The sequence below is a fragment of the Pezoporus occidentalis genome, unplaced genomic scaffold, assembly GCF_034315485.1.
Source record: "Pezoporus occidentalis ecotype Australia unplaced genomic scaffold, CSIRO_AGI_Poc_V1 ctg6, whole genome shotgun sequence".
NCBI classification, from domain to species: Eukaryota; Metazoa; Chordata; class Aves; order Psittaciformes; family Psittacidae; genus Pezoporus; species Pezoporus occidentalis.
Genome location: NW_026915943.1, coordinates 6,373,261 through 6,386,142, shown reverse-complemented (window position 1 = coordinate 6,386,142; position 12,882 = coordinate 6,373,261). Strand labels below are relative to the sequence as shown.

Below are 12,882 nucleotides of genomic sequence, written 5' to 3'. Positions count from 1 at the left end.
CGTTAAGATGAGGGCTGCCCTCTAACCAGGCAGGCCTGGGAATTCAGCTGCAAAACAATTACAGATGCAAGGAAAATACCTTTCCTCTGAGAAAGAAGCTTGATGATAACTCTGCAGCCTGCAGTAGGCTAAGTTCACTGTGTGCTCTGGAAGAGCTCGGCGTGGTCTGTGCCTTCTCGAGACTTCAGCTTCCACCTCCAACACTGTTCTCCGAGGAAGTTACGTCACATCAACCACAATTCTACATATGTCAGCCGCTTAAAGATGCAGAAGATTTTGATCCTTTCCATTCACAACCAGAACAGCCCCTCTATACCCCTCTGCTGCCCTGCCTTAGGATACAAGAATACCGAGGCACTCAATTCAGCTCTGCAGATTAGTGGCAGTCACCATCAGCTGGACAATGAAGTGTCATGCCTCTGTATAGTTGAGTTACTTGTGGTTCCTTGATGAGCTATTTTGGCTACACAGCTGTCTTTCTCACAGGTTAAAGTTCTGGTTTTAAAAAAGCCCTATTTACAGCACCAAAGCAAGTATCCTTAGAATGCAGTTTCCAAACCTGCCAAGCAATGGCCCAACCCCACGCTGAATGAATACGCTGGCAAAATTACACCAACTCAGGTGGGCACAGTGAAACAATGCTGAGCTTTTAGCACAATTCTGCCCATGTGATCTGAGATTTTTTTTTCTTTCCAAAACCAGTCTGGAATGTTTGCATAAGGGTGTACACTAGAAAGAGACTCTCCGTCCCCTAATTAAACTCAACTTGCTCCATACATTTGATTTTTAAAACAACTTGCTAACATTACTCTAGCTCATATGCCTTCTGCACAACTCCACTCTGCCAGTCACCATGGGAGATGTACTCTACCCCTGTACTGGGCACTGGTGAGGCTGTACCTTGAATCCTGTGTTCAGTTCTGGGCCCCTCACTACAAGAGAGACATTGAGGTGCTGGAGCAGGGCCAGAGAAAGGCAACGGAGCTGGTGAAGAGCCTGGAGTACAAGTGTGATAGGGAACAGCTGAGGGACCTGGGAGGGTTTAGTCTGGAGAAGAGAAGGCTCAGGGGGACCTTATCACTCTCTACAACTGCCCTGAAAGGATGATGGAGCTGGATGGTCTGCCTCTTTTCCCAAATAACAATCAACAGGACAAGAGGAAATGGCTTCAAGTTGTGCCAAGGGAAGTTTAGATTGGATATTAGGAAAAATTTCTTCCCCAAAGAGGTTGTCAGGAATTGGAACAGGCTGCCCAGGGAAGTGGTTGAGTCACCATCAAAAAAGACATGTAGGCGTGGTTTGTTTAGTGGTGGTCTTAGTGTGAGAACAACAGTTGGCCCTGATGATCTTATAGGACTTTTCCAATCTAAATGATTCTATGATTCCATGAAAAAAAATCTTAATCTACAATCCAGTAAAGCAGTTGAGAACACAGGGCCAGTGGATGGGAAATATGCCCAGTAAACCAGGACTGACGCTGCCAAGCCCACATGACGTAGTGTACACACCCAGAGATAAGGAAAGTTGTAGAAGTAGCATTTCCCAAATCAGAGCAGAACATTTCTGCACTCCAGTGTTCCTCTAAGAACTGTGGGTCTCACTGCTGGTGTCAGAGGAACTTTTTTCTTCCTGCATCAACTAAAAGAAAAAGAAGACGGACATGATTTATGACCTTATGACTGGTTCAAATTCCTCCATAGTTTATTGACCCTAAAGTTAATAAAAAGAATGTGACTTTTTGGTCTAAGAGGTTATTTTCAGCTCTGAGTAATTTGAGCTTTTGACTGGCTTTGGAACTGCAATGATTGTATAAAAGCTAAGATTGATTATTACCATCCAAAGACAGAATAATTAAACCTACTGAAAAAAAGAAATGACCTAAAAACAACAAACAGGTGAGGACAAAAGAAAATTGAAGGAAAATAAACAGTATTAAGGATATTAATAAATTTGTTTTGTATCTCTCTTTACAAATAAGTAACTGAAATGAGATTGAAAGTGCAACCCAAGTATAGCACAAATACAAGACTGTCTGCATTGGAATTCCATAACTTTTCTTTATTCACTGTGATACATTCAAAAAAAAGTGCTCCAGAGAACAGCCATAGAGTAAAGGAAATTAAAATAAAAAGGCAGAAAAAGACCATCAGGTACATATGGTGATTATTCATATTTCAAAGCATTAGCAACTGCTTGTATCTGAATGCACCAAAAGCCCACATGAGGGTCCAATTGTTTTGCACGCTGCATCTATAATAACAATAATCACAGACAGCTCTAGCAAAACTGTTTTTCAGAACTAGAGCCAAAGCCATCACAAAGATAAAGCACCATCAGGCATATGTTTACAAATGCCATAGTAATTAGTAGAGTGTAAGAAAGGCTTAGCTGATTTAGGATTTTCCTTGTATTCTTATAGCACAGGGAAGCTCTCCTTAGATTCATTCCTTCCCAGCTCTGCCATTTCACACCATGGCCTTGCATTTGCCCCACAGCACCAAGAGCCATGGGCAACTTGGTAAGGAGACAGTGAGAGATGGATGGAAGAGAAACTGGAACTGGAGCCAGTATCTATCCTCCTGTCGAAAAAAGTAATATTGGCATGGCAGCATGTACTGAACCATGTTACTGTAACACAGTGGCACAACCCACCTGAGAAACACTGTTTGTACAAACCACATTGACTTCCCAATGCTGTTTGCTGAGCTACCGGTATTTGGCTGCACTGATTTTATCTGTAAAAGACAGCTCTTGTTTTAAACTCCACTTCTGCTACAGTAAAAACATGAGTCACTGTTATCTATAAGAGAGAGCAGAGCACCGCTTCATAGCAAACTCAGACTGCACCCTATAACGTGGCTCCATTCCAGCTGCAGTATTACTGAACTGTGCACTTCCCAAGAATTATTTGTAACTAGACAGTTTGATGGGGAGGAGGATTTCTACCCCAAACAACATGAGAAATGCAGGTCAAGATGCCACACAAACTACACTGTCAAAGGGCTACAATAGAGACACTTATAAATCCAGTGTCCCTCTACCTGGTATAGGTAGAACAGCATGTATCTTCAACAAAAAGTGGGAAAACTCAGTAGAACCCTTTAGTCCTGCTCTCCTCTTTACCTGCTTTTCTGGCAGCAATTCAGATGGCCATCAAGACCACAGACAGGCTTTCCTTTGAAAATCTGAGCTGCTGACACAAGTTTTTTCCTTAAAGGATCTAAGTAGGTCATAAACAGAAAACAAGACTCTGTCCCTATGTGCCTTCTGTAACAGTATATCCATAGGGACCCTGCTAGATGTAAGACTATGCCCCATCTCCACAATGATTAATCCTACGTACAATTTGTGTTTCCCAAGGCAGGATGCAATGGCACTACTCATATGACCAAAATCATCTTCACAGTCAAGTCCTTGCAACACCAAGGTCTGTTTGCTCAAACAGCATTTTTCTTAACTCTGTTACTAATAAAGTCTCAAATCACTCAGGCCAAAAGAAGGTTAGAAATGTTACACAGTTATTTACCCTTCACGCTATTTGTGTGGCGTTCATCTCCCACAGCGCATGCCTTGCCCTTTTCACACTCCCTTTCTCATGCAGGAACACAAAGCTGTGATGTTTGGGTTGCAAACACCATTAAATGCCCCTCTTAAGCCCCCAACAGCATAGAAATATTTTCTTTTAAAGTTCAGATCAAAGCATTTCTACTAATCCTAGGATTTATTAAAACAAACATTGCAGACATGAGATAGTCGACAGCGTCCCTTTTATAAGATTCTTTGGAGACGGTTCTGATTTCATGCTGTTTACTGATCCGCCCCTAATTAATCTTGAGTTTCTGAGCTGCAAATTCAACAAGTCCACCTGCTCCCTCCCCACCCAACGTCCCTTTCTCCCCAGTGTTGAGCTGTAATGGCAGCACCGCACAGCCCCTCTCCTAAGAACAAGGTTCGCATCCCCACGTTACAAGACCATCTCACAGACATTTGCAGCAAAAGTCTAGACTTTCCTCAGGTGAGTAATTAAAACCAGTCATTAAGTGCTTTCAAGGAGTTTCATTGTCTTTATCCTTCCCTGCAGTCAAGGTAGTTGCCTTTGATCCAGTAACAGATCTGTGCGTATTTGAGGGGGGTGATGCGAACAGCTACATTGAAATCCTGTGGGGTGCCATTCATGTCCACCCACTGATGGCCTGAAAATATGCCAATAATTTTACGCTCCCATTTGTGGTCCTGCCTCTTCCACATCCTCACGTACACCCCAGACCCACTGGCACCCGGCTGGGCATCGCACTGCTGGTACAACAGGTCGTATGTTTCATCTTTGACATCACAGAAGCGGTAAACCAGGTTTCCTGGGCGATCATTGTCATAGCCAGAGAAGTGAATCCTCCCTCCAGGCAAGTGTCTCGCTGGTGGGCTCACACCTATCTTCATAAACTTTCTTTTATGAGGCTTCTTCAGCTCCAACAAGGCATAGTCATAATCCATGCCAATGTCATTGGCATTGCCTTTGATCCAACCTTTGGGGACATGTGTCCGTTTCACTCGGATCCACTGGAATTTCATTTTCTCAGGCATTGCTGAGTTGGTGATATTGGCTCCTTTGCTGCCATCTTTCAGTTTGGGCTTTAGGAACCCCACCCGCAGTTTCTGAGCTCCTTTGACATAACTCTTCCCATCATGGATGCAATGAGCTGCAGTAAGAACATGCTTTTCAGCCACCAGTGTGCCCGTGCAACCTGTAGATAGCTTCACCGATGTGGAGAATGGGTAGTTCAACAAGAAGTCTTTCCCAAAAATGCTAAACCTGCTGTCATAGCCATAGATCTGCCTCTTAGTTCGAGATTTGCCTTGAGACCCATCACCACTGTTGCTCAGAATATATATGCCCACCTCTGTTTCAGTGAGGCTACCATTAGCATATAAGGTTTCATAGGACAGGTAGTTCTTTACTTCTTCATAAGTTGGCAGAGGAGAACTTTTGTGGCATGCTGGGCCACATGGAGATACCACTTCCAGTCTGGCTTCTGCATCAAACTGTGGTTTGTCCAAGTTAAGAGTAGACTGTGGCAGGATAACTGGAACTCTGTAAGATGGCCAAGTTGGCTTCCAGTGAGAACTGGAGGGCATCACATCTTTAGCAGCACACAAAAGGAGGATTAAAGTGGACAAGCCTGCCATTCTGAATGCCGGTCTGTGGAAAGCAAAAGAAAGTCCAGTTACTCACATAAACGTTGCAAGATTAATCTACCTTGCTAAGTAATGGCATAAAGGTATAAAATAGTAAGTGATTTGACTGGAGCCAACTATCATTAAGTACTTTTTTCAGAGTTAAGCTAATGCCTTAACCTGTATCCTGAAACAAGTGCTCCAGGTTAACACTGAAACAGGGCATTTAACCCTTAGGTGTGCTGAGCCACCAACATCCAGCTGACACCAGTGAGGAGTTCTAGTGCTTGTCTTCACACAGAGTAAAGCAAATTCAGACCTGTGAATTCCTGAATTCAGAAACCATAGCTCCTGCCAGAGACATCAAGCTGATGGCAGGAACAGGAGGGTGGACAAAGAAGATAACCTGGACAGGAGGGTGGACAAAGAAGATAACCTGGATGGGAGCTGGGTTGCAGAACAGGACCACACAGGAGATTTGCTTCCCCTTGCAACTCATAGCAGACAAAGTTTTCTGCTCCATGTAGCATTTGCTCTCCCCTAGGCTTACATGAGAAAGAGTGGTATGAGTTCTGGCACGAGGCCAGCTAATGAAGTGAATTTACAATTCTCAATGGAATCTTCAGTTAGCATACTGCCTTATTCCTTTAGAAACTCAATTAATTACTAATGCAACCCAGCCCCCTCTGAGCACAAGGAGGCAAATGGGACTGTAAATGTGTTTATGAACCACAGGCAGAGTGCCTCAGACTGCAGAGAACAGCGTGCACTAGGGCTGCGTCAAGAAAATGTGTAACTTTAGTTCATTTGAAAATTAGCCATACAGCTGAATCGCAGCAGGAGGCATTGCCCTGGGTAAGAAGGCAGGCAGGATCTCTCTCACACAAAGAGTATTCAAACAATACTTCACTATTATGTTGAGCTTACACATGTTTAAAATCCTGCTGAGGTTACACTGATCACAAGTGCAGGATCATTCCTGAAATACCTCAAACCAGGAAACCAAAGCAAATCACGCAGGAGATAACCACAGCTATCTAAGAATAAAATGGAAAAATCCTTCTTTCCAATACTTTTTGTAGGAATACTCCATCCCTAAGGTGCACTGAAAAAGACTTCACAAGCTACAGACTGCTAAAGTCCAAAGGTGTCCAACTCAAACACTGCTACCTATTGCTGGTAGCATCCTGTTTAGGAATGGGGGCTACAGATAAAGCACACAGTATTCAGAATACCAATTGACTCATGCAGGATATCAAAACATTCCCATTCCAAGAACCAGATGTAAGTGAATAGAGCTGATGCTACTGATGCCCACAAAGGCAGGTACTGACTCTTTTCCCAAGTAACAAGCAATAAGACAAGAGGAAATGGCCTCAAGCTGCACCAGGGGAGGTTTAGACTCGACATGAGGAAAAATTTCTTCCCCAAAAGGGTGCTCAGGCATTGGAACAGGCTGCCCAGGGCAGTGCTGGAGTCACCATCCCTGGAAGTGTTCAAAAACCATGTAGATGAGGCCCTTAGTGACATGGTTTAGTGGTGGGCTTGGCAGTGCTGGGGTAAGGGTTGAACTTGATGATCTTAAAGGTCTTCATTCTATGATTCTTCCAGAAGTGACCAGACATTCTCTTGGTATTTTTTTCTTTAACAAACAGAGCATCTTTAAAGGGATGCATTTTGTTCTAGAAGGGTTAAACTCTATCAAATGTGCCGCTTTACACCTGATGGGCAAGTCATGCTGGAAAATACAGGCCATTTTAAACATGAACCAGAATTGCATCATTTTGGATCTCCCTAAAGTGGAAAATACTTGCTTATGTATTCTAGGAAAATCATCAGCTCCTCTGGCTCCTTCCACGGCAGAGATTAATATTGGATGTGGCTGGGTTTTGTAAGCTATGAAATAAGATGGTCTCACATTGGTGTAAGGATGGCCCTACTGTATTATCAAACATACTCATGAATAACAGTGATTAGGAAAACACAGAAAAAGAAGGTAACAGCAACAAATGATACTACTCCATCCCCACAAAGAAAATATATACTAGTGCAAGTCAACTGTTAGCTGTCCTACCTGTGACAGTGAGGGCTGTATGCAGAAACGTTTACTGGTCTCCCAGTTAGAAGCTGACAGCAGACTAAATCCCAGTTATGCTGTTCCTTAGGTAGCAGATCCCATCATTAAGAGAATATATTTATAAGCAGTCTGCTCTCATCTGCCTCATGTCAAAGTCATTGCCACAAATTACATTTGAAGCATTCATGATAAAGGAATATGCATCTAAACTGCACCACTCACTCATGCTTCTTCTTGGATCTAAAAGTCACCCATGCTCACAGAGCCAGTGCTGGCCTTTGGCTGGTTTATTTAGCTAGCAGGGGGAAATCAGAAGCGCCTTGTCAGTTGCTATTTGCACAAGCAGCAAGATTCCCTCGTGCCTGTCAGCACAGCGACCTGATGAAGGGGCTGTGTGTGACCAGAAACTTCGCTGCTTCCTCCGAGAGCATCATCTGGGCTGAGAAATTACTTCTCCCTGCAATATCGCTACCATCAGCCCTGCAGCAGCGCCAGCACAGAATAGGCAGTTTCAATCAGTAGAGGGCAGCCGCTCTATGAAAAGAGCGAGACAGCAGCTGCGACTTAAACTGATCCCAAAAGAAGGCTTCGGGAGATGGTATCTGTGCTGTGCTCTAAAGTGGTCCTTACTCCACTTTATGCCTCTGAGCAAGCCTTCCCACACCCCTCCCCTGTTGCTTCTGTGCTATGATCACGCTGATGATAAATCTATGATAATGATAAAACAGCCTTTTCATCAGCCACAAAACTTTGCTGTTATGTCAAATGCTATTAAAACCTAATAGAATACAGTTTTGAGGATATACCAGACCATAGAAGCTAAACAGTGCTCACAAATTAAGGCATTTACTGAAGTCTTCATAGTCACATCACATCTGGAGACAGAAATGGTAATAAATCAGCTCTGTGATGCAGTAAAGAGAATAAATATGTCTTTTTTATAACAGGATGCCAAAACAGAGCATAGTACCTCTTTCTGTGGAGATGCCTCCTCTTTGAAAAATAGTTAAGCAGAAAAAAATGAAGGAATATAAAGAGCAACCTAAATTTAAAGAGAGACCTACCAGTTATGCTCTTCTTTTCTTTTCCTTTCTCTTTTCCTGTTTTCAACAAAACTCAAAAAGCAGCAAAAAAAAACAACCCAGGGTTAACACCCTCTGTGTTCAGCTACATACTCATGGTGACCCTGAGAGATGTTCTCAAATAGAACAAACCAGTAAGAAGCGAGGACTTCCCCCAGCAGCTATCACAAACCGATACTGAATGAATTAACGACGTGCGGCTCTACTGTAGCACTGCTCTTCTGTTCCCATTTCAACTGTGTCATAAACTCAATCCACCCTTTGACTCAGTACAAAGCCCTGCTCTGATATCCAGCCTCGGAACCCCCTAGAAAGCGGTTTGTACATAATCACACTTGCTAATGGCATTAAAATGGTTTAGAGAATGGAAACAGTGACAGCTACCCCGGGGCTCCCCACACTGCTGAAACACTTCACAGGCACATTTTCCTGCCTGCTATGGGCATTCACACCCTGAGAGAAACGGTGGTGAAAGAGAACTGCCTTGTTCGGGACGGGCATGAATCATTTGCTAATAAGCAAGTAATTTTCCTGGAGGAGTTCACCACTTCAGGGGTGGTTCCCGTAGTAAGATGGTAAATAACAATAAATCCTGGAACATCCAGTAGGAAAGGCTGTGAACCGAAGAGGCTCCATTACATTTTTGAAATGAAGAAAGTTTTTTTCCCGGAGCTGGAAGCCAGAGTGATTAACATGGCAAAAGAAAACAAACGGAGAAATTAAAACTAAGACAGCAGGAGGGAAAAACCTGCCCCGACCCAAATTACAAAGGTGAACTAAAGCACTGTCACTGGAGTGCCAAAATACCTCCGCTGCTCCTCTTAGTCACTGAGAACTTGTCAAAACACAGCAACAATAATTGAGTTCTGCTTTTAAGAAGTACAGAAGCCTTGCAGCCATCAAAATCCAACATCTCTATTAGCCCGCGATGCTGGGGGTGGTGTGAGTTACCCTGCCTCACCCGCTGTAAGAAGAGATGTTCGGAAAACCTGAAACCAGCTTTGGTCCTGACAGGCCAGGGGTGTCTGTTAACACACACAACGGGATCCTGACACTTGTGTCAGTGACACGCACACACGCAGGAAAGGGATTGTGCTATGTGTTTACCACTTAGTCTGATTCCTACGGAGTGATCTGACTGCCTCCTTTCTTTCCTCTTTCCCTCTCCTAAAGCAGCTTCGGTTTCAGGGTACAAGAGCCAAAGGTGACGGTCAGCTGGAATACAAGCTGTGAACAAGGACACGCATCCCCAGCGCTACCAACCACCCGAGCGAAGGGGCAGGAGCCGAACAACCCCCGCAGGCTCCAGCAGCCGCTTCGCTGAACACATCATCATGTATTTCTTAAGTAAAACCCCCAAAATACCGATGTTTTGGGTCACGGAGATGTACTGAAGTACAGGACCGCAGCGGCTTAACCCAGAAGCTCCTTCTGATGCCTCCCGAGTGCGAAACGCAGCAAAGGCGAATCTTTTATCGGCTGTTTTAGCAGCCTCTTCGAAGTTGGTCACAGCCAGCAGAGAGCGGCGGGGCTCGCAGCCCCGGCCAGCACCCGCAGCGGGACGGGCGGGGAACGGCAGCTCCCTCCATCCCCATTGTCCGCCCATTGCGCTGCCGGTGATGGGAGCGGGTTAAAAGCGCAGCTCTGGTCCCGCACAAGGACAGCGGCTCCCGCAGCCGGGCTGTGCCGCGCCGGGCTCCCCTGTGTCCCCCCCTGGGTGACCCTCACCCTCCGGAACCCGCTACCTACCAGCTCCCCGCGGCGGCGGCGCGTCCCGGAGCCGCTCAGGCAGGTGGCGGGGCCGGTCCCATCCCTCCCGCCGGGCGCCTTCCCTCAGAGGCGCGCTCCGAGCGGAGCGGGGCGGAGCGGTGTGGGGCGGAGCGGCGCCTACCGCAGGTGGCTCCGGCCGCCGCCGCTGCTGAGCCCCGTTCCCCTCCGCTCCTTTCCCCTCCCGCCCCACAGCCCGCCCTTGGAGGCCGCGCAGGGGCTGAGGCCGAGGCCGCCCCTCAGCGCAGGCCGCCGCCCCAGTGCGCCCTTCAGGCCGGCACCCCCTTGTTTTCCTCTTTTCATGCCGTTTTGATTGATTTCCTGAGGAAAACCATACTTCTTTTCCTCATCTTCGATTTTTATTCGCGGGTTCCCGGCACTGTGGGCAGCTCAGGGATCGCCATCCCCTCACCGCAGTGGTGTGGCCCGGCCACCTCAGAGGGTGAACCCCCTGGGGTCCCTGCCGCCATTACAGGGCATGAGGATCTTTGTGGTCTGTCACCTCTGTTGCCTCATATTTGAACGTAGTTGTCAGACACATTCTTTGCACGGGTTTTAATTACTCGTCCTTCTTGAATCCTTATAATGATAGCTGGCAAGAAAAGAGGCGAGGGGAGCCAAGAAGGCAAAAACTCCTGCAGTGTGTTTTAACTCCACAAGAAAAGCCCGCAGAAGGTTTTGCCAGAATTCCCAGCTGATCACCATTGCCCCAGAAAGGAAATAGGAATTGCACAGGAATCAGCTTATTCCCTGCCTTTTACTGACCTCTTCACCCCAATTCTACCTTTAGGAAGGACCAGGAGAGCTTAAAGCACAGCCAAGCTCTGCCTCATGGACCCTACGTGAGTAGCTTGAGATGCTGCAGGTTCTTGCATCTTTAGATGTGGTTTCTCTAATTTGCATTTATTTGGGCTTAGAAATACTCCATTAGGGTCTGTGGAAAGGTAATTTTTAATAAATGGTAGGGAAAAGCAAGTGCTATAAAAATCATAACTACCCAGAAAAGTCGGTCTCAATATGAATGATTAGAGGAGAATTGCAATGGAAGGGAGAGGTCCCAGGGGTAGAGGGCAAACAGCAGAAACACACCTGGAGAATACAACTGGTATTGCATACAACTGGTATTGCATACAACTGGTATTGCATACAACTGGTATTGTATACAACTGGTATTGCATACAACTGGTATTGAATACAACTGGTATTGTATACAACTGGTATTGTATACAACTGGTATTGCATACAAATAGTATTGAATACAACTGGTATTGTATACAACTGGTATTGCATACAACTGGTATTGAATATAACTGGTATTGCATACAACTGGTATTGAATATAACTGGTATTGAATACAACTGGTACTGCATACAACTGGTATTGTATACAACTGGTATTGAATATAACTGGTATTGAATACAACTGGTACTGCATACAACTGGTATTGTATACAACTGGTATTGAATACAACTGGTATTGTATACAACTGGGGCTGGTGACACCAGTACAGCTGCTCTTGGCCACCAAGAAATGAGCATGCAACAGTGAGGATGATACCTGGAGACTCAACAATACCATACTAATAGACCCCTTCCTTATCTCATTCTTGCCTGCTTGTCTCCCACTGCCAAGGAAGCTTTTCCCTGTCCACCTCCCCTGTGTTTCATGGATGGAGGAGCTGCTCATGGCTTGGTAGGGAGTGAAAGTGTTGTGAGGTTTGGTGGTGAGGCGCTGACACAGGGTGCCCAGAGAAGCTGTGGCTGCCCCATCCCTGGCAGTGTTCAAGGCCAGGTTGAACAGGGCTTGGAGCAACCTGCTCTAGTGGAAGGTGTCCCTGCCCATGGCAGGGGGTTGGAACTGGATGAGCTTTAAGGTCCCTTCCAACCCAAACCAGTCTGGGGTTCTATGATACGTAGCAGGAGTCAGGGCTGAGGCCATGGTTCAGGTGGGCTCTTGCTTTCCGTGGGCATACAACTTCTCTCACAAGGGCTATGTGAGCTCCAGGGCCTCCCAAGCTTTCCTTTTGCAGGTCATCACACCAAAAAAAGGCCTCAAGCACTTTTATGAAAATGTACAGATTTCCCAGCACTCACTTCTAGATGACTGGAACCCTTCACTGAACAATTCTTTCCATGTCCCTCTCCTGCTGTATCTCAAATGTTTCAGCCATCCTGCACCACACCGCTGTTTTCAAGTCTCAGTGGGAGATAAATACCAGCATAATTATTTCCTTCTTTGTCTGTTTTCCCCAGTTTTTTCTTTGCAGTGACTGTGAATAAATTCTGACTAAAGAAGGACTGATCTCCAGACACAAATTCAAATAGACACAATCCTAGACACCCATAGAAATGTTTACAACAGACAGGGGGACAGAGGTACAAGACACTGCTTAGATACATATGGTGGGATTCATCTCACTTAACTGTGGCGGTTTGGATGCCATGGGCTATCCATGATACAATACAGGACCACAGGCCTTTCACATCTGGAAGTAAGTGCTGGAAAACATGAAGGCCCCCATCCAAAAAAAGTGGCTGTAAATGTCCATAATGACATTCCACCACTTCTTATGGATTCCTGTTGTATCTCTGTCTCACTATGACTGACTGCTGCCTCTCTACTTCTGATCATGGGAACAGATAATCGTGGAATGGTTTGTGTTGGAAAGGACTTTAAAGTTCATCTAGTTCCATCCCCCTGCCATGGGCAGATTATAAAACATTATGTGCCCCTATGTACAACACATAGATGAATAGAAGCCACTAGGCTTGGTGTCTACAGAAC

The 12,882-nt window shown here is 45.5% G+C and overlaps 1 protein-coding gene across 4 annotated transcripts; it reads right to left on the bottom strand.

The window, feature by feature from the left end:
- Positions 1-2,037: 2,037 nt before the first annotated feature.
- PRSS23 (serine protease 23) lies at positions 2,038-10,554 on the bottom strand. 4 transcript variants are annotated; one of them, XR_009968618.1, is made up of 3 exons: positions 10,081-10,532; positions 5,609-7,544; positions 5,204-5,578 (listed from the first exon to the last, which is right to left on the bottom strand). XR_009968618.1 is itself a non-coding variant. In XM_062639273.1 (2 exons), the coding sequence occupies exon 2, from the start codon at positions 5,182-5,184 to the stop codon at positions 4,066-4,068; it is 1,119 nt and encodes a 372-aa protein (XP_062495257.1). In that variant the 5' UTR covers positions 5,185-5,197; positions 10,081-10,267; the 3' UTR covers positions 2,038-4,065. The 4 variants fall into 4 exon arrangements, 2 of the variants coding, with proteins under 2 accessions (XP_062495257.1, XP_062495258.1); XM_062639273.1 differs by lacking the exons at positions 5,204-5,578; positions 5,609-7,544 and adding an exon at positions 2,038-5,197 and having other exon boundaries at positions 10,081-10,267; XM_062639274.1 differs by lacking the exons at positions 5,204-5,578; positions 5,609-7,544; positions 10,081-10,532 and adding exons at positions 2,038-5,197; positions 8,314-8,394.
- Positions 10,555-12,882: the final 2,328 nt, after the last annotated feature.

Excerpts from the sequence above, each read along its gene's own strand:
- PRSS23 (XM_062639273.1), bottom strand. The coding sequence starts at position 5,184 with ATGGCAGGCTTGTCCACTTTAATCCTCCTTTTGTGTGCTGCTAAAGAT.